This window comes from Palaemon carinicauda, chromosome 23 (assembly GCF_036898095.1).
Source record: "Palaemon carinicauda isolate YSFRI2023 chromosome 23, ASM3689809v2, whole genome shotgun sequence".
Classification (NCBI taxonomy): domain Eukaryota; kingdom Metazoa; phylum Arthropoda; class Malacostraca; order Decapoda; family Palaemonidae; genus Palaemon; species Palaemon carinicauda.
Window position 1 is genome coordinate 101,903,243 of NC_090747.1, and position 20,024 is coordinate 101,923,266.

General features: G+C 36.3%; 1 protein-coding gene across 1 annotated transcript in view; it reads right to left on the reverse strand.

Annotated features, from left to right (window-relative positions):
• Positions 1–5,236: 5,236 nt before the first annotated feature.
• The window catches only part of LOC137617312 (sphingosine-1-phosphate lyase 1-like), a 53,310-nt gene continuing 38,522 nt past the window's right edge, over positions 5,237–20,024 (reverse strand). The window contains exons 10-13 of the mRNA XM_068347322.1: positions 14,779–14,881; positions 12,984–13,130; positions 6,840–6,960; positions 5,237–5,963 (exon numbers count right to left, since the gene is read on the reverse strand). Of these exons, the coding sequence (XP_068203423.1) occupies positions 5,838–5,963; positions 6,840–6,960; positions 12,984–13,130; positions 14,779–14,881 (497 nt within the window). The 3' untranslated portion in view covers positions 5,237–5,837. The remainder of the gene's footprint in view (positions 5,964–6,839; positions 6,961–12,983; positions 13,131–14,778; positions 14,882–20,024) is intronic.

Below are 20,024 nucleotides of genomic sequence, written 5' to 3' on the forward strand. Positions count from 1 at the left end.
TTTAAATTTCTCTGCCCCAGATGGACAGAAAAAATTTGCATACACAATAGAATTTTCTCTCAGTTATTAACTGCAAAATTAACTGATTTCCTACATTTTTTTCTAAAGATGCAAGCATACACTTGAACTGACTGCTAGTTTATATATAATTTTCTTATGCAATTTTGCCGTCTGCCACGAAGTTGAGGTTTTGTAAATTCTAAAAGCTTAATCACCCCTTGTCCAAGAAGCTCAGAGAAGAGTGAAGAAGCTCAAACACAGATAGTGTACTATGAATAAAGAATATATAACATCCATGAAGTCTGCCAAGTGCCACGTAGATGTCCTGAGCTATTGATGTGAAAAGAATTAAGGCAAAGTGAGATGCAAGTGAATAATATCATGGAAACAGGCATCTATTTGGGAATATTATAGAGAAATAACTGGAAACAAGGAATCAATTAGTGGAAGATTGATATTCTAGTAACCTGATGAGCATCCCCCACGGATGACCCCGATGCTATCGTACCGTCACCCCATTCACCTTTAAGGTATTCTATTGAGTTATCTTTATCTTCAACCATAAATTTCCCACCCGATCAGCAACAAAAGCAGAGGGCTCTCTCTCTCTCTCTCTCTCTCTCTCTCTCTCTCTCTCTCTCTCTCTCTCTCTCTCTCTCTCTCTCTCTCTCTCGTTGTCCAGTCACTCAGTAATGAAGAGTTATCATCAATCGGTATAAAAAATAAATTGACTTCTTCAATATCTTTATCACTGGAGGATTCAGAACTAGAGTTCTCCTCATGCAATGGGTTGTCAGTGCCTGAGTCCTTTTGTAGTAATTATTCAATTTCTGACGAAATATGCCTCATCTTTAGCGAGCTCATTGTAAAATAAAAGATTGAAGCATATTGAAAAAATTGTGAATTCTAATGTCAAGCCCCTTACTAAAAAGTGTTGCCAGGTAGCCTATTCCTATCCATTTACAACTTCCGTGTGCGGAGTGTGTTGCCAAAGACATTCCCAACACTTCCTGTAAGATTAACGGGTTAAAAGAACTACAAAAAGTAACAAAAGTGTGAAGTGTGACAATGGGAAAAGATGCAGGAAGGGAAAAGCAATGAAGGCAAAATGAAGAGATGCTGAGGGCAATAGGAGAGAGGAAATTTTTCATACGAGATATGAATGGAAGAGAATAGATTGAAGAGGGAGGCTGAGAGGCAGGTGCCAAGGTCAAAGAAGAGGATATGGGTTATTGGAAACTATTAACAATTCAAAGTGAAGAAAAGGTATGGAATAGCAAAGTGGATGAGGAAAGTGAAAAGGTTTTGAGAGGGAAAAAAATTTAAAAAATGGAAATGAACATCAGAAGCAGTACTTTTAAAGTCTACTAAATTAAATGAATGGATATGAACAGGAGAATGGTCATATAACTGAGTAATATCGTTTCGCGCTGAAGAGCTTTGGATAATTCTTAAGAAGCCAAAAAATTTTAAGGAGGCAGACAAGAATATGTTTCTGAATAGTTTTTGATGTGGTAAAATCTTCTGAAGAACTTGTCATTGAAGAGTGAACAGAAAATTGTATACTGCCATATCACAGAGGGAAAGGAGACCTGAGGAATAAATTTAGAGTCTTTACAACAGCAATATGCAAAATAAAAGGCAATCTGCTGATTTTAGGAAGTTCTAGTAATAAATTTTTTGGAACATGGTATGAATTATACATACATATATATACCAAGGCACTTCAGACAATTTTGCGGGGGGCGGGTAGCCGACATCAACAAATGAAACAAAAAAGGGGACCTCTTCTCTCTACGTTCCTCCCAGCCTGACAATTATGAATTATGTTAGTTGTTAAAGGCTGATTTAAGGAATAGATTTGAGGTAACAATTCTCAGTTAAACTTTGTGTTAAAGATATTGACTGCAGAAGTAGTTTTATAGTAAAGCAAATGCAAGAAAAGATCATGCATATTTTATTCAACAAGAATACTAAATAAACAACTAGCTGGGTACTATGAAGGCAAAGTTTATAGGAAGGCTTGTTGATCAAACGATAGTATCATATTTGTTTTAATAATAGAAGTTGGGAATTATGAGAGTATGTGTGTAAAATGATGGTACTCATCAAGGTTTAATAGTGAGCCCAATGCAACTATTCACGATAATGGAGGATGCTGCGAAGTAGCTCGGAAATGAGCTCCAGAATCTACTCTGTGAAGGTGACTTGGTGCTAATACATACATACATATACCAAAGCACTTCCCCCAATTTTGGGGGGTAGCCGACATCAACAAATGAAACAAAAACAATAAAGGGGACCTCTACTCTCTACGTTCCTCCCAGCCTACCAAGGGACTCAACTGAGTTCAGCTGGTACTGCTAGGGTGCCACAGCCCACCCTCCCCCATTATCCACCACAGATGAAGCTTCATAATGCTGAATCTTGGTGCTAATAGCAGAATAAAAAAAAAAACATAAGAAGAGATCTTAAAAATGGTTGTTATATGGTACTGTAAGAAGGTTATAGGATTGAAAATGGAAATAACAAAATTAGAATTATCGTAATAGGAAAGGAAGGAAGAGAGAAGATGAGGCTGGAAAGAGTCCTTGCCGATGCTTTATGCATTATGTTGGTAAATACAAAAGTATATAACTGATGATGTGACAAGAAATGTTACAAATTAAATAGAAAATGGGAAGATGAGAATCATGTTTCAGTGATGGGCAAAGCATTTTTGGAACATCCCTGATTCTGCAATCATCAAAAAAAAGTAACACAGTTTAGCAAAAGGAGAGTTGATGGTTGGTTTACTAGTAAATAAAAGTATCCCATTAGAAATCAGATTAAAAGTTTTCTTATACTTTATATATATGTAAGAGCTTTATATTTGCATTAGAGGCTGGGTAGTGATGAAAAATATAGAGGTTCTGAAAATCTCTATGAAATGCTGAAATTTTGGGCCAAATACTCTATACAGTACAGGATATGTTTGGCCTTGAAAATGAATGTGTGCTTAAGCAGGTTATGATACTTTTTCCATCAATATAATCTTAGTGTAGACCTGTGGATGTTGAATCCCTTAATATAAATGACTGAAATTACTGTATAATACAGAATGAACGAGGAAGCTAAATCCTAACAAAACCCGGTGAATGATTGTTAGTAGGTTTTGGGCATTGGATTCTCCAGCCCAAAAAATTACTTTTGTTTATTCTATCTTTCATCCTCTTTCATAGCGATAACATGTATTTTGCTTCATGCAAAATGGCAATTAGCTTACTACTGTATTCTTCAATTACATATTTTGGGTAATTTTAACAATTGGATAGATGCATTGTACACCTTATGGATGCTAATTTTCTGGATTGCAGCTGATGCTGTCTTACTTTGTGTAAAGGGTTAGTTTGTATTTATAGCATTCCTTGTGGATTGTTAAATTTTGTCTGTACTGGTGCCAGGTAATTAGTGAATGGTAGGCTAATGAGCTATTTCTTGAATGTCAACTTTTAAGTTTAGAGTTTTACTTCTATAGTTTAGCATTAGGTTACCTTATTGTCATATTTTGCATTGAATTATGTGTACTCTCCTGATTCTCTTGCCATTTCTTTGCATTGACATGCTGAAAGTTTTGTTGATGAGACCATCTTTTGGTGATACCATATCATGAACTTTGACATTGTCTTTGGTAGATAGTAAAATCAATGATTATGGCCTCAGCAACGGGATTCAAGACTGATGCTGCAAAGACAGGGGATTCATTCCTACCATTTTACCATCCCATTACAAAACATGAATTGATGGCAGGTAGAGAAGAGCAATGGGAAGGGCATTATATACCCATCAAGTTTTCAAGCTGTATACTTTCCAGATGATTGAATGTTCGTTCCACACAAGGTGGCACCCACCTTTAGGTACTGAATTCATACCCCAGGAGGTAGGAACACAATCTTGCAACTTTGCATCTTGTGTGCACCTGTCTTTTATGAGGCCAAACTGATGATCATCAATTTTATCACCTTTGTTGATCTTTCCTCCAGCACCACTGATATTTTCATAATACAGTACAGTATGCTTAGGCCATTTTATTCATCAGTAGTGTTCCCTCTTCTTTTCCTGTGATTGTTATTATAAGAATCTTTTCTGACTCTTATGGTCATATTTCTTCCCATGCCAGATTATCATATTTTGATAATTGATTTCTTGGTTTGCTGCCACCTTTATTAATTTTTCTTATTGCTGTTGCTCCTGTTTTATATGTTAGCCTACATCTTTTTTTCTGATGTATTATTTATCATGCTAATATCCTTTAGTTCATATTTACTTTCTCCATTCAGAGGATATGCTAAATATGTAATTGCTTCAGTTTCATCTTTTAGATGCTTTGCCCCGTTCACATATTTTCCATCTTGCATCTTTTCTGTCAAAATTTCCCTTCCTCCAAACTTCTCATCTTTGACCATGCCACCTGTATTTAATCATGAGAAAATCAGCATGTTAAAGAAATTCAGTATGTTCATTTTAGTTTCAGTGAAGACGTTCAACTATTGGAAATATTTTGTTGAGTGTATTGCTTAGAATTGAAAAATAATTCTTCTGCGACTTGGTTCTACAAGTACACTACTTCCACTCACCAAATTCCACTCTCGTCTTGGGCATAGAGCTACATTTCCAGTAATTTTCAAGGGTGTTTGTTGGGCATCGTTAGATGGATTAAGAATTCTTAATATGTAGCACTTTATTGATAGAATCTGCTCACAGGATGAACTCTGTGTGCAAGGAGGTGAATACTCTGCTCCGATTTATTGAATGACATCCCACGTGTTGCGTTATAGGGAAGTGAGGTATAAAGAAGGAGACATTAAAATGCATTATGTATTTTGGGTCGCTTCTATAAGAATTTTAGATATAGTATGCACAATAATTCATCTCTTATCGTAGTGAATGTGTTGTAGTGCTGAATTTGATAGTCTGTGTTCGTTACAGTATTTCGTATGGTACCAAGTGGAAGCTGTGTAAGTCAGTGAGAGTATGGAAAAACTGCCTGATCTATTTCCAAATATACTCTACTGGAAGATTTAGAAAACAGAGAGAGGAAGAAAGAGAGCAATGTACTTTTTATTTTATCATTTAGTATGTGCTTTAAAATAATCATTATTTTAGAAATTAAAGTGTAGTATGACTAATATAATTTCATAATGCACAAGACATGACAGTACTAAGTAGAACTGTAGGTAGGAATGAGAGTTTAAAAGTATTGTTTGTTTTATTTATCTTTTGTATAAATTATTCCCGTATTCCATTTAATGAACGATATGCATAGTGTTGAATATTGTTTATTACTAGAACATACAGTACTTTCAACATTCTTTATTGATCGTTATGAATGCCAACATACAATACTTTATTGATCATGATGAATGCCTCAATTTAGACATTTTTGTTAGCAAAGTATAATATTTATAGGTGTATTTAAGGGTAGAATTTGTTTATGGGATTGTGTTTAAGCTAACACATCCATATGAAGTCAGCATAAAGGGATTTTGACGAAGGAAAAATCTATTTCTGGGCGAGGAACCTGTGTCGCCCAGTGAAATGCTCCTCTAGCACCATTTCTAAGTTATAGTTATTGCTGAATATACAAGAGAAAAAAAGAGATGCATGGAATGCCAGAAATAAACCTAGCTCGCTCACTCTTTGAGTGTCGGTATAGAAAACTGGGGCGTGATTGAACCACGACCATAGATCCCTCACCAATTAGACCTCTCCTTCATCAACATCCCCCTTCTGTACCCCTACATCTCCCCACCCCCCATTCTCCGTCACCCGTTCTCCTTATCAGTTACCCGTTTTCCTTAAATGTCTTTGGAAGAGGTCTCCTCTTTAAATCCTGTATCATAGTAGCAAGTCAAAAATATCTTGGCTGCTTCACCAATCAAAGACTTATCAGGTATGGTAGCAGCTGTGCCATATACCTTCCCCTGAAAAAGAATAAGAAGACATTTAGTATGTTTTAGTGGAACAAGGAAATATTTTAATGATAGGGACATTAGGAGAAATAGGAGCATTACATGCATCGAATTTACAGACTAGCATCGAAAACTGGTGTTCTCATGAGTCCGTGTTTTTAGAATGCAGTTATTTAATGTTATATGAAGTTATAAATGGAGTTTGGATCAATCAGGTAGCCAATAGTTTATATTATATGAAGTTATAAATGAAGTTTGGAACAATCATTTAGCCAAGAATTTATAATACATGAAGTTATAAATGAAGTTAGGAACAATCATTTAGCCAATGATTTATAATATATGAAGTTATAAATGAAGTTTGAAACAATCATTTAGCCAATAATTTATAATATATGAGTTATAAATGAAGTTAGGAACAATCATTTGGCCAATGATTTATAATATATGAAGTTATAAATGAAGTTTGAAACAATCATTTAGCCAATAATTTATAATATATGAGTTATAAATGAAGTTTGGAGCAATCAGGTAGCCAATAATTTGTATGATGGTATTTGTTTTCCTCAGACTGAATGAGGTAATGAATATAGTGAATTTTCCAATGTTTGGTGACAATAATCACTAAAGAACTGTACAAATTGGAAACATTTTCCAGTTCTGAAAAAAATTAAAATCTAAACTTAATTGTATTTTAACTTGAAATAGAGCGAGCATATAGATAGAATAAAGAATATGACAATAAAATATGAAAATATTGTACTTTGTAGAAAAAAAACTTTAAATGGTAATAATGTGAAAAAATTAGACTACTGTTAAGAGTACATTTGCTGCCAAATCTATATTTATATAAGCTGCTAAGACAGTGCTTTCACTCTAAGCACTTACTATTCCAGAAACAGCCAAGTCTGATGTTTGCTGGAGCTCTGCTAAGGTCTTCTTGAGATCATTAGCCAAATTTTTGGCGAAGTCATGTGTTGCTTGGAGAGATGTGAGGCAGATGTGTAATCTGTGGGGAAAAATTATACAGATTATTTTGTAATAAGACAATCGAATGTCATATTTTCAAACCTTTTAATAATTATATTTGCTGTCTTTGTACAGGAGCCTTATATAATGTTTTTAGAATGTTAAGTATATTTTAAGTATCGTTTTAAAATTATATTTCTGCCTTTCAATTACAATGCCATGCGAAAGTTAAGTACTGTACATTCCTTCCTTCCAAGACAAGCTCAGAGATTTTATTAATAAATATCACTTAACATACATACACATACCAAGGCACTTCCCCCAGTTTTGGGGGGTAGCCGACATCAAACAAAAGAAACAAAAAAAAAAAGGGGGGGGGGGGACCTCTCCTCTCTACGTTCCTCCCAGCCTGACAAGGGACTCGACCGAGTTCGGCTGGTACTACTAGGGTGCCATATCACTTAACAATAACAACAAATGCAGCCGTTTATAATCCACTGCAGGACAAAGGCTTCAGATGTCCTTATTCATGTACTGTATAGTATGGGGTTTGGCCAGCTTTCATCAACATGCTGACCACTGTGGATTGGTGATGGTAAGAGATTTGTCTGATTGCTCACAGCAAACCAACCTATTATGGGTGTCCCTGACTTGTATAGCTTTGCTGATCATGGTGATACACAAACTTTTTCATCATGTTAAAGTATCCCTTCTCAGTAAGTACATTATATGGTTTCAGTCCTTTTTCATTTTAATGTTGGTTTTGCCTGTGTCAGTAATAATGGTCTAGTTTTCAAACTTAAACTGGTTTCAGTGCCAACCTTTGATAAAAAAATAACTGCTGTATTTGTTAAACTGCTGTTAAATAAACCTGTTGATTTTTTTTATGTAAGGAACAAAGTCTAAAACTAGAATAATTATACTTCAAAGAAATGCAGGTTACTCTTAAGGGCCTCTGGTGGCAAGTTATAAGTCTAGTTATTTTGGGGTTATGTAACAGTAAGGAACATTGAACTTCTGGTATCTGAGATGTCAGGATGCCAGAAAACATTAAATCAATCAATCAATCGAACTTCTGGAGTAGAGTAAATCTGTGTCCATCTTTCTTTCCCCCAAAAACAATTTGAGGAAAAAAACTGAATTTATTCACTTTTTTATACATTTACAATTCAATCTTATCAATAGGCACTTCATAGTGAGTGTATAGTGGGATTTGAAATGCCACATGAATATCCCTCTCTGTCCTAAGGTGTGCTCAAGTAGCAAAAGCCTGTGCTGTCATAAATCGTGCGTAATCTCTAATTTTCAGTCATTTGGTTAGGGTCGACAATTAACCCTTTTACCCCCAGACTATTTGGAACTTTCCATCCCTTAACCCCCAGGTTTTTTTTTTCAAGCACATTTTCCAATATATATTTTTTAAATTGCTCTAACAGCCTTAACTTTCGTCATAGAGAGGTCAGGTTGGTCACATTCTTTTGGAAAATGCCTGAAGTTTCTCAAAAAGTTATCAAAAATATGTAAAAAAAAATTTAAATAGCAGTATTTTGCAAGGACGTACTAGTACGTCCATGGGGTTAAAGGGGTGAGTTTTGTGAAACGTACCAGTACGTCCTTTGGGGGTGAAAGGATGACAGCTAGCAAAATTGACACAGCTTTTAAAGCCTGATCACAAGTTACATCATGTAAGAGTGACAGATGAATTCCTAACCCTAAAAGGTACTATGGAAGTAAAGGGAGAGGAGTCAGTTCACGACTTACCCTATAAAAGTGACAGCTGACCTGAAAACGTTTATATAATACTATGTAATATTCATGTGAAAGATGAATCTGCATGGGGAGAGACCTCCCTCTTCAAAGTATTCTTTGGTTCCAACTTATTTTCTCCCGTAGAGGGTTAGTGCCCTCATTGCACATCGAGTGTTGTAGGCCTATTGTTAGTATTATAGTACAGTAGTAGTACATATGTTTATGAGTGACCGAATATGAAGTAGATCGGTTTGTAAACATTGTATCGGTCTGCAAATAAAAATTTCCCTTATGTGCATTTCTTGTGGACAAATATTAACAAGACTATCATGAAATGAGTCATGTGGAGCCTCCAAACGCCACACAAGTGGCGTTCATGCTGAATTCCTGGTAATTTTACCCTATTTTCATGCCATTTCAAGAAAAGGCAAAAGTAGTCGTCTCTAGAAAGGTTCCTTGTCAAAGTCGAATGTAAGAATTTAAAAAAAAAAGAAAAAAAAAGAGGACCAATTGTCCAAAAAACACAAGTTAAGTGGTTCAGTCAGGGATAGTGAATGTCGTTCAAAACAGAAAACTCCCAATGTTTTACCAGAGTTGCTTGTGGAAGGAGATTCTTTCTTCCAAGCAGTAAGCGCTACTCTTCCTCTCGTGTTTCCTTCACCCTAGCCACAACTCTCCAAATAGGTAAAATGAGAGTTATGTTGTCAATATTTCTTTTATTGTGAATTACCGTACTATATTAATTTGTATTCATTTCTGATGTTCTTATTATTATTTGATAACTAAATTACATTAAGAATTTTTAAAAATGTGTTCAGTATGTATAGATGTGGAACCCATCATGTGAATTTCCTTTATTTCTTATGAAATTTTTTTTTTTTTCGAATATAAGCATTTTAGGTTACAAGCTTGCTCCCAGAACAAATTAAACTTGTAATCGATGGGACTTCTGTACTTAATAATTAAAAATCTTTGTACAGTAGTTTCCTCTCCTCGCTCATCGGCACTCGTTTGATATCCTTTTACTAAAGCGTACCTCCATTCGGCTTTTTGGCTTCTCTGTTGCTTCTTTTTTGTTTATACTGAAGGTTTTGATCCAGTTGCATCTGGACCCGGAATGTCCTCCCAGGTCCTAGTGCTGGTGGGCATTCAGGCTAAATTTACAAATCCAATCCAGTCACCCCATTTTCTTTTTTTTTCTCCCAAGGTCAGATAAGTTTTTATCAAAGGAATTTATATCTTATTTAGGGTTATTGTAATTTGGATGTAGTTATGAGCTTGGCAAAAGTTGATCATTTCCTTATGTTATATGCCTAGATTTAAAGGTTTAAAGGCTGCTCATGAATGCCAGTGGCAAGGGACAGTCTTAGTGCCCTAGTTAGCAGGGCAATGCCCCCTCGAAACTGACCATATATACATATTATCAGCACCCAAGCCCTCTCTTCACCCAAGCTAGAACCAGGGAGGGCCAGGCAATGGCTGCTGATGACTCAGCAGGTAGACATATAGGCTCTCCCAACCCCCTTCTTTAGCTTATAAGGATGGTGAGGTTGCAGACCCTACAATAAACTATGGAGCTTGAGCAAGGACTCGACCTCCCGTCTAGCAGAATGTCAGGCAGGGACATTTTCAATTGACCACCACAAGAAACTATCGAGTTTGTGTAGGACTCAAACCCCAGTCCTGTGTTGAGGTGGGTCGTAAATGATCATATTATATATCATCCAGGAGATGATATTTTGAGTTCTTGTCACAAAGCAAAGATGGTTTAAAGATCAATCGGGAGTGGCAGAGGCATGGGGGAGGTCATTGCATTACTACACAATATCCAAAAAACCAAACGTTTACACAGGCTTGTGGTGGCCGATGTGGTAACGTCCCTAACCGGTGAACGCCAGACGGAGGTTCAAATCCTGCTCAAACTCATTAGTTCCTTTGGTTGCTGCAACCTCACCAAACTTGTGAGCTAAGACTGGGTCGTTTGGGGGAGCCTATAGGTCTACCTGATGAGTCATCAGCAGCTACTGCCTGGCCCTCCTTGGTTCTAGCTTGAGTGGAGAGGGGTCTTTGGCGCTGATCATATGGTCGGTCTTTAGGCCATTGTCCTGCCTGATAGGGCAACGTCACTGTCGCTTGCCACTGCCATTCGTGAGCGACCTTTAAACCTTTAGGCATGATCATTGCCCGGGGCCCCTTTCCACCCTTACTGAGACAAGAGTGGATGGTTGATGATGATGACTGAGCAGGGAGATCTATGGGCCACCCCAAACCCCATCCTTAGTTCAGGACAGCAAAGTTATGGCCAATAAGAAAACTACAGTATTGAGAATTTGAGCTTTGAGAACAGATCAAACTAGGGTGGCCAAGGTGGCCTTTTCAGACTCAAAATCTCCCAATTTGGCCCTTTTTTCGTGCTAGATAGCTAAATTTGTCCTTATTAATAATTGGTTAGCCTTAAATGCTATATTTTTTTCGGCCTTTTTCTACTATTAGGTTGGTCTTTTAAAGCTGCAGTTGATCAGACGTTGGCCTTTTAAATCTGCAGTTCATCAGACGTTGGCCTTTTAAAGCTGCAGTTGATCAGACGTTGGCCTTTTAAAGCTGCAGTTGATCAGACGTTGGCCTTTTGAAGCTGCAGTTGATCAGACGTTGGCCTTTTAAAGCGGCAGTTGATCAGACGTTGGTCTTTTAAAGCTGCAGTTGATCAGACGTTGGCCTTTTAAAGCTGCAGTTGATCAGACGTTGGCCTTTTAAAGCGGCAGTTGATCAGACGTTGGCCTTTTAAAGCTGCGGTTGATCAGGCGTTGGCCTTTTAAAGCTGCAGTTGATCAGACGTTGGCCTTTTAAAGCTGCAGTTGATCAGACGTTGGCCTTTTCTCATTTTGAAAACCTGGCAACCCTGCATCAAACTATGAACCCACAGCTTGCAAGTTCGTAATGTTTCCACCTGGTAACCACAGATTCAAAAGTGTTGAGATAAGCTATCTTGGGAGTTTATCATCCCACGCTTGCCTTATCTTAGCACTCGGACGGCACGGAAGATAATAGGATTAACAATTAAACAAAATTGAATTCGAATTTTGCCTTAGGAACTAGTTTCTTGGAATAAACTCGGTCTCATAAATTCTGAATAACTTCAAACGATTAGTTGTGAAAATGCTGAAATGATAAAAGAACGTTTATTGTGTTGTATAGCTTGTGATTCCCGAGTTGTTGAAGCTTTATTAAGATAGTGGTATAGTTGAGGCATTGTTGTAGTAAAGAAATTAATAATTTTGTTTTAAATACGTGAATTTTAATATTTTATTCTATTCCTTGGTTGAATTTGAAGCCTTTGTAAATCGGGTTTATTATTTTTTTCGTCTGAAAGTAGGTTTGAAACCGCAATTAATTCACGTTCCGTTAGAGTAACATAGAAGAAATTACGAAAACAGGAGTTAAAATGGTCTGTGAGCAGTTTAAAATTACCGTTGTGGTTATACATCATAGATGCTAGCCAATCGATGTCCTGAACATGTCTATGGTTTCCACTAAATTAATAATGTTCCATGCCCTAGCCATAAGTAGCATAACCAATTTTAGATTCCACAGAAAGATGCGTTCAATTGTTCCTGGCGTTTTGAACTCTTTCTGTTGTTCAACACTGATTTTTTATGTTCCCTTTCATATCTAAAATGGTCGTACTTTTACTGTCAGCTGATTTTACTTATTGTTTAGTAAAATTTGCATTTCACTGTACTTTTCTAGTTTGTATTTATATATTTCTATTAAAGTGCTTTCTTGACGAAATGAAATAATACTATTGATTTATTTCAAGCTAATTGGTACGTAAGATTAATTACGTATCATTTTCCCGGTGGGTCTTTGGCATATTATATATATATATATATATATATATATATATATATATATATATATATATATATATATATATATATATATATATATATATATATATATATATATATATATATATAGAGAGAGAGAGAGAGAGAGAGAGAGAGAGAGAGAGAGAGAGAGAGAGAGAGAGAGAGAGAGAGAGAGAAAATAATAACCAATAATTTACCACTAAATTCAACCTTGAGGTTTGCTACCTATGATTTGAATTATTACATAAGAGAACATTTTTTTTTTTAATATATTTTCCCCTGCCTGCATTCTACTTCCAAACCCGCTTAACTTGTTGATATGATGCATTATTACCACTTAAACCATGCAAAACTAGCAAATTGGTTACCACACGCATACACGAATAATTAGACAAGGCAATGAGTCAAACAAACACGCACAGACAACAATAACATCGGTACTTGCCCTGGGGGATACTGAACGTATGTTAGGTGCCACCCACGCTGGTTCATGAGGTCGCCCACTTTCAAGATGTTGACTTTGTCGCTCGTGAACGCAACTATCCCCGCTTGGGGATCTCCCATAAGTTGCAGTTCTGGTATGTCTGAGATTCTGAAAGATTATATTTAAAGGGTCAGTCAAAAGAGAGAGAGATAGAGAGATACTGAGAGATTACGTATAAAGTGTCAAAATGGTCTTTGTGTGCCGTTTGTAGAAAGGATGTTGAGAGAGAGAGAGAGAGAGAGAGAGAGAGAGAGAGAGAGTTGTGATATATCTGAGATTCTGAAAGCTTACTTATAAAGGGTCAGTCGAAATGATCTTTGTGTGCCGTTTGCAGAAAGGAAAATGTTGAGAGAGAGAGAGAGAGAGAGAGAGAGAGAGAGAGAGAGAGGAGTTGTGGTATATCTGAGATTCTGAAAGATTACATTCAAATGGTGATTCAAAATGATCTTTGTGTGCCGTTTGCAGAAAGGAAAATGTTGAGAGAGAGAGAGAGAGAGAGAGAGAGAGAGAGAGAGAGAGAGTAGTAGTATATCTGAGATAATGAGAGATTACGTATAAAGAGTCAGTCAAAATGGTCTTTGTGTGCCGTTTGCAGAAAGGAAAATGTTGAGAGAGAGAGAGAGAGAGAGAGAGAGAGTCAAAGTCAAAGTAAAAAACCTTTATTCCATTATAAAATGGAAGAGAGAGAGAGAGAGAGAGAGAGAGAGAGAGAGAGAGTGAGTAGTTGTGGTATATCAGATTCTGAAAGATTATATTTAAAGGGTCAGTCGAAATGATCTTTTTGTGCTGTTTGCAAAAGGGAAAAGGTTGAGAGAGAGAGAGAGAGAGAGAGAGAGAGAGAGAGAGAGAGAGTTGTGGTATATCTGAGATTCTGAAAGATTACATTTAAATAGTGAGTCAAAATTATCTTTTTGTGCCTTTTGGAAAAGGGAAAAGAGAGAGAGAGAGAGAGAGAGAGAGAGAGAGAGTAAAAGCAAAGCTAATTTTGGTCTGACATTTGACCTGAGAGACATTACAAAATGCACGATTTTGTGGCCTGTGTCAAAACAGACCTCGTATTGTAAGAGAGTTTGTTTTAAATACTGTTTTATGTTAAACATACGTAGAAGTAACTATATATATATATATATATATATATATATAGATTGTAGAGTTTGCTATGTAGATCCAATTGTATTACATATATACAATACTAACTGAAATATATGCTTTTATAGTTTATATATGAAATATCTAATTTAATGTTGTTACTGTTCTTAGAATATTTAATTTTGATTTATTACTTCTCTTGAAGTTTGTTTATTTCCTTGTTTCCCTTCCTCACTGCGGTATTTTTCCCTGTTGGAGCCCTTAAGCTTATAGAATCTTTCTTTTCCAGTTAGTGTTATAGCTAAGCTTGTAATAATGATATGTTTGCATAATGTTCATTTCTTAACAAGCCTCCAGGATTGATAACTTGGCTACAAGGGTTAAAATCATATCACAATATTCAAAGCCGTATTTTCCCTCACCTTTCCCTATTCATAATATCTTTCACATATTAAGCAGATATTAGCACCTCTTACATTTCGTGAAATGAAATATTGCTCAGATTTGAGTTGCCAGCGTTTAAAGATCAAGCTTTGGTTAAGTTTTACTCCTTAAAATGTTCTTTATCTGGCCATGAAGGGATTATATCTCGACCATTTTGACTCTAAAGCATATCAACTCGATATTGCTCTCGTACTTGAACTATAAAATGTGGCGGATAACTTACAGCGATTTGATTGTTCTTGCAGTCCTAACGATATTCCTGGCTGCTTCTGTGTAGCCGGAGAAGCCGTGAGATAGGAGAGCGGCCCAGCAAACAGCCACTAGACCTAGAAAGTAAACAATCATATTTAAAACAATTAATATATTGGCTGTTCATATTTGATTTCACAACACAATTTATGTATTTTTCAGTGTAGGTTGTGATGGCTTATGCAGTAACGTTACTGACTGGTGTTTGAGTGCCGTTTAAACTCGGTTATTTATTTTGGTCGTTGCAACTTCATCATCCTTGTGAGCTAAGGATGGTGGTGTTTTGGGGAGCCTATAGGTCTATCTGCTTAGTTATCAGCAGCCATTTCCTGGCGTTCCTTGGTCTTATCTTGGGCGCTTATCATTTGTATATATGGTCAGTCTCTAGGGCCTGCTTGATAGGGCAATGCCATTGTCCCTTGCCTCTGCCATTCATGAGTAGCCTTTAAAAACCTTTAAACTGACGAGTTGAAAACACTTTTTTTACCCTTTTTGCACAATCTTGACCCTTGTCACTTTGCCGCTTGTGTCTGTAACCTACCATAGCTAGTTTGTTGCGAGTGTGCCAGAGGCTTAATATGAAATATCTATAACTGCTAACCTTTTGTTACCCAGATAGTCTATGCATTATAAACCAGCTATGTTCGTTCCACCCCGTGATTATAAAGCGATAGATCAATATATTACCTTCATAAATTTATTTTCCTTGCTGTGTCAATGTAGCGTAATGACTCACTTTAATACATTAGTATCAATTATACTTTGTACCAATCAATCAATATAACCGCTTTGATTTTACAAAAAATCAAATAATCTCAAGCAAGATATTTAAAAAAAAATCACATTAGGAAAGCAGTCATTTTTTAAAATTATTTTTTTACAAATAAATGTATTACGTTATATAGTTTTTAATGATTATTTTAGCATTATTATTATACTCTGCATATATAGGTTACATTTTCTTAACCCTAACAATGTTTTGCAATAAAAATTTTTTTTACAAATAGTTTATCAGTAACATCGTATTTGGTAAACTTTTGAATATATTTTCCTAGGCATTGATTGATTGTGTGTGTGTGTGTGGTCCTAAAAATAAATTGAGATTAATGCGTATTCGTTCTTATTTTTTTTTCTTACGTCAGAACGATATTGTTCATTGTTAAGAGGCAATGGGAGAACCCGTAATTACCTGTTTGTCAACGTATGAGAGAGAGAGAGAGAGAGAGAGAGAGAGAGAGAGAGAGAGAGAATAATAATTAAGTGTTCGCTGAGTCATAGTAATCTTGAGAGAAATAAGGGGGGGAGAAAGAATAATCAAATGCTCGCTGAATCATTATAAGAGAGAGAGAGAGAGAGAGAGAGAGAGAGAGAGAATAATTAAGTGTTCGCTGAGTCATAGTAATCTTGAGAGAAATAAGGGGGAGAGAGAAAGAATAATCAAATGCTCGTTGAATCATTGTAAGAGAGAGAGAGAGAGAGAGAGAGAGAGAGAGAGAGATTATTTCTAGCCCTTGGGGTCTCGCTACTCTAGCGAACTTCAAGAGATCGTGCTTGCATAAGAACTGGCATATTTGTCGGGAGAGAGAGAGAGAGAGAGAGAGAGAGAGAGAGAATAATTAAGTGTTCGCTGAGTCATAGTAATCTTGAGAGAAATAAGGGGGAGAGAGAAAGAATAATCAAATGCTCGCTGAATCATTATAAGAGAGAGAGAGAGAGAGAGAGAGAGAGAGAGAGAGAGAGAGATTATTTCTAGCCCTTGGGGTCTCGCTACTCTAGCGAACTTCAAGAGATCGTGCTTGCATAAGAACTGGCATATTTGTCGGGAGAGAGAGAGAGAGAGAGAGAGAGAGAGAGAGAGAGAACATTCATAATGTTATTCAAAATCTTAAGAAGAAATATATAAATATAATTTTATAATTTTTAATTTCAGCTTAAGAACCTTTACATTTATTGAAAATTTAATTATATAGATTCAGCCTTTGACTGCAGTCTGCACAATAGATCTCCATCTGTTTGCCAAAATAATAGCCAAAAATGTAGCCACAATAATAGCTAACTTGGTAACACTGCTGCATAAAAAGAACCGCTGTTCGTAGCTTGGTTTTGGGAGGGAGATTGGCCCTCCCCTTGGGTGGGGGAGGGGACGGATCCAAGGAGAGAAAGGGTTTTACCACTGGTTGGGTGGTAGTTCCGGCGGTAGGGCGAGATGGGAGTTGAGGAGGATAGTCTTGGGAGGGGAGGGTGAAGAGGGGCTTTAAGTCTGCTATTGATTCAAGCAGGTCATAGGCTGGAGTACGCGGCTCAAATGTTTGTGTGTTGGGGGAGGGGAGAGAGAGAGAGAGAGAGAGAGAGAGAGAGAGAGGCTGACTAGCAAAGCAGTTTCGTCAATTGTCTTCTCTGCTTCCGGAGAACGTCTAATGTCTTGAAATGCTACTCTTTTTGGGTTTACTATGAAGGATTTCTTCCATTCTTATTTCAAGGGATCTTGTTACTCTTCGGGAGAGAGAGAGAGAGAGAGAGAGAGAGAGAGAGAGAGAGAGCGTGAAAAGGGAGACGCCGAATTCTATTTATGCTAATATAAACGCGCTCTCATGTTGATGGCGGCGTGAAAAAGACGATAACTAATCAGAAATGATCATAGGAAAACGACAATTTAGATGAAAAATATATCTTTTTAAGGCTACGAAACTACTAAAAGAAGTATAATCGTTAATAATATTTCCCAATTTAATCATACAACAAGCCATGGGTACGGTATATCCGATTCATTTTCTAAATTCCCGCTCTATAAAAATGAAATATGGCAACTTAAATTATTCCATTACAATTCTAGCATCATCTTGCATCTGGAAGACACCCCTCATTATCAGCCGCGTAAGGGCAACCCATGTCCGATGGTGACAAGAGGCCCCTATTTTTTTTTTCTTTTTATTTTTCATTCCATTCTTCCTCTTCTGTGCATTGAGTACGAACTGTGGGAGATAAGAATAGTTAAAAATCGTTCTATTCTTAACGTAGATGAATATAATGATGTATTTTTAAAAGGAGTGTCGCTAGAAATGCGGTATTTGATAATCAATGACAATCCAAGCCAGGAATTCATTTACATACTGCGGTGAGAAGCAGCAACTTAAATGTGTGTGTGTGTGTGTGTGTGTGTGTATGCGAGCGCGCGAGCGACTGTGTGTGTGTTTGTGTGTATGTACGTTTAAGCGTACCTTCGGACCCGCCAAAAATCTTAGCAGCGGTAAGCGCGTTTTGTCCAGAAATGTGAACTCGTCCCAAAGCCTCTTTAGTTCTACGTCCTCTCTTCTTCTTCTTCTCCTTCTCCTTTTCTCCCTTTTACTCTTCCTTTTTCCTCCGAGTTCCTCATTTCCCGTTCGCGGCGATGTGCGATTCCTACCCTCCCCAACATTACCCAATCACACTCCCCACCTCTCTCTCTCTCTCTCTCTCTCTCTCTCTCACCGCGCGATTTTTTATTCTCCCCCTCTCACCTCCCGAGTCAGATTCTCCCCCCCCCCTTGTGGGCCACATCACAGAACGAGAAGTGTAATCTTAACACACCCTTCGTTTCTCTTCTTATTTTAACCGACCTCTTTTTTCATGTACATTTTTCTCTCATTCATTTTAAAACGTCTTTCACAGATCTCATTATATACAGCTCTCCTAATCAAGACTTTACATTTGTAATTGTAATTCGCCTTTAGTTTCTCTCCTTATTTGAACCGACCTCTTTTTTCATGTACATTTTTCTCTCATTCATTTTAAAACGTCTTTCACAGATCTCATTATATACAGCTCTCCTAATCAAGACTTTCTACATTTGTCTTTCTAATTCGCCTTTCGTTTCTCTCATTATTTTAACCGACCTCTTTTTTCGTGTACATTTTTCTCTCATTCATTTTAACACGCTATTATGTAAATCTCATTATATATAGCTCTCCTAATCAAGACTTTACATTTGTAATTGTAATTCGGCTTTAGTTTCTCTCCTTATTTGAACCGACCTCTTTTTTTCTTGTACATTTTTCTCTCATTCATTTTAACACGCTATTATGTAAATCTCATTATATACAGCTCTCCTAATCAAGACATTTTACATTTATTGTGATTCGCCTTTAGTTTCTCTCATTATTTTAACCGACTTATTTTTTCATGCACATTTTTCTCTCATTCACTTCAACACGCCTTTCGTAAATCTCATTATATTTAGCTCTCCTAATCAAGACTTTCATTAATTATTATTATTAGCTAAACTACAACCCTAGTTGGTACAGCAGGATGCTATAAGCTCAAGGGCTCTAACAGGGAAAAATATCCCAGTGAGGAAAGCGAATAAGGAAATAGAATAAACTATAAGAGTAGTAATGAACAATTAGAATAAAAAATTTTAAGAACAGTAACAACATTTAAGCATATTTCATATATAAACTTATAATTCTCCCCTCGTTTCTCTCATTCTAAAGTCACAGTCTCTCATTTTACCACATATTTGATTGATTTTAACATCTTACCGAAGGTGTAATTAAAGTATGTAGTCATGCTGGGTTTTCGAGAAAAATGCTCGAACTCACTTTATTTGTGCTGAACGCTGGAAACATTTTGGAAGTTTTTATTTTTTTTTTTGAGTTTTATCAATAGGGAAACTCATTTCATACAATGCTTTCTTATATTTCTTTTTTTTTAGCGTATATTATTCTTATAAATTATTAAAAAAGTTTTCCCGAAGGACAGGGTACTGTAATATATATATATATATATATATATGTATATATATATGTATATATATATATATATATATATATATTAATGACTTTCATGTATTTTAGGTATTATTATTATTATTATTATTATTATTATTATTATTATTTGCAGATAAAGTTGATAGGCTAAATTTGCGCTCTCAATTGAAGAGCCAGAGAAATTTTACTCCTCTCTCTCTCTCTCTCTCTCTCTCTCTCTCTCTCTCATATATATATATATGTATATATATATATATATATGGTGTGTGTATATATATATATATATATATACATAGATAGATAGATAGATAATATCTTAGGGGCATCCAATAATCGAAGACATCTCTCCGGAAAATAATGCATTTATTAAACAGGAACGGCGAAAAAATCGTTGCGAGTTCAAGGTAAATTTTCGTGAAAAAGCTATTTTTGGCAGGGATAGGCAAATGTGAATATCAGGGACTCAGTCCCCAAA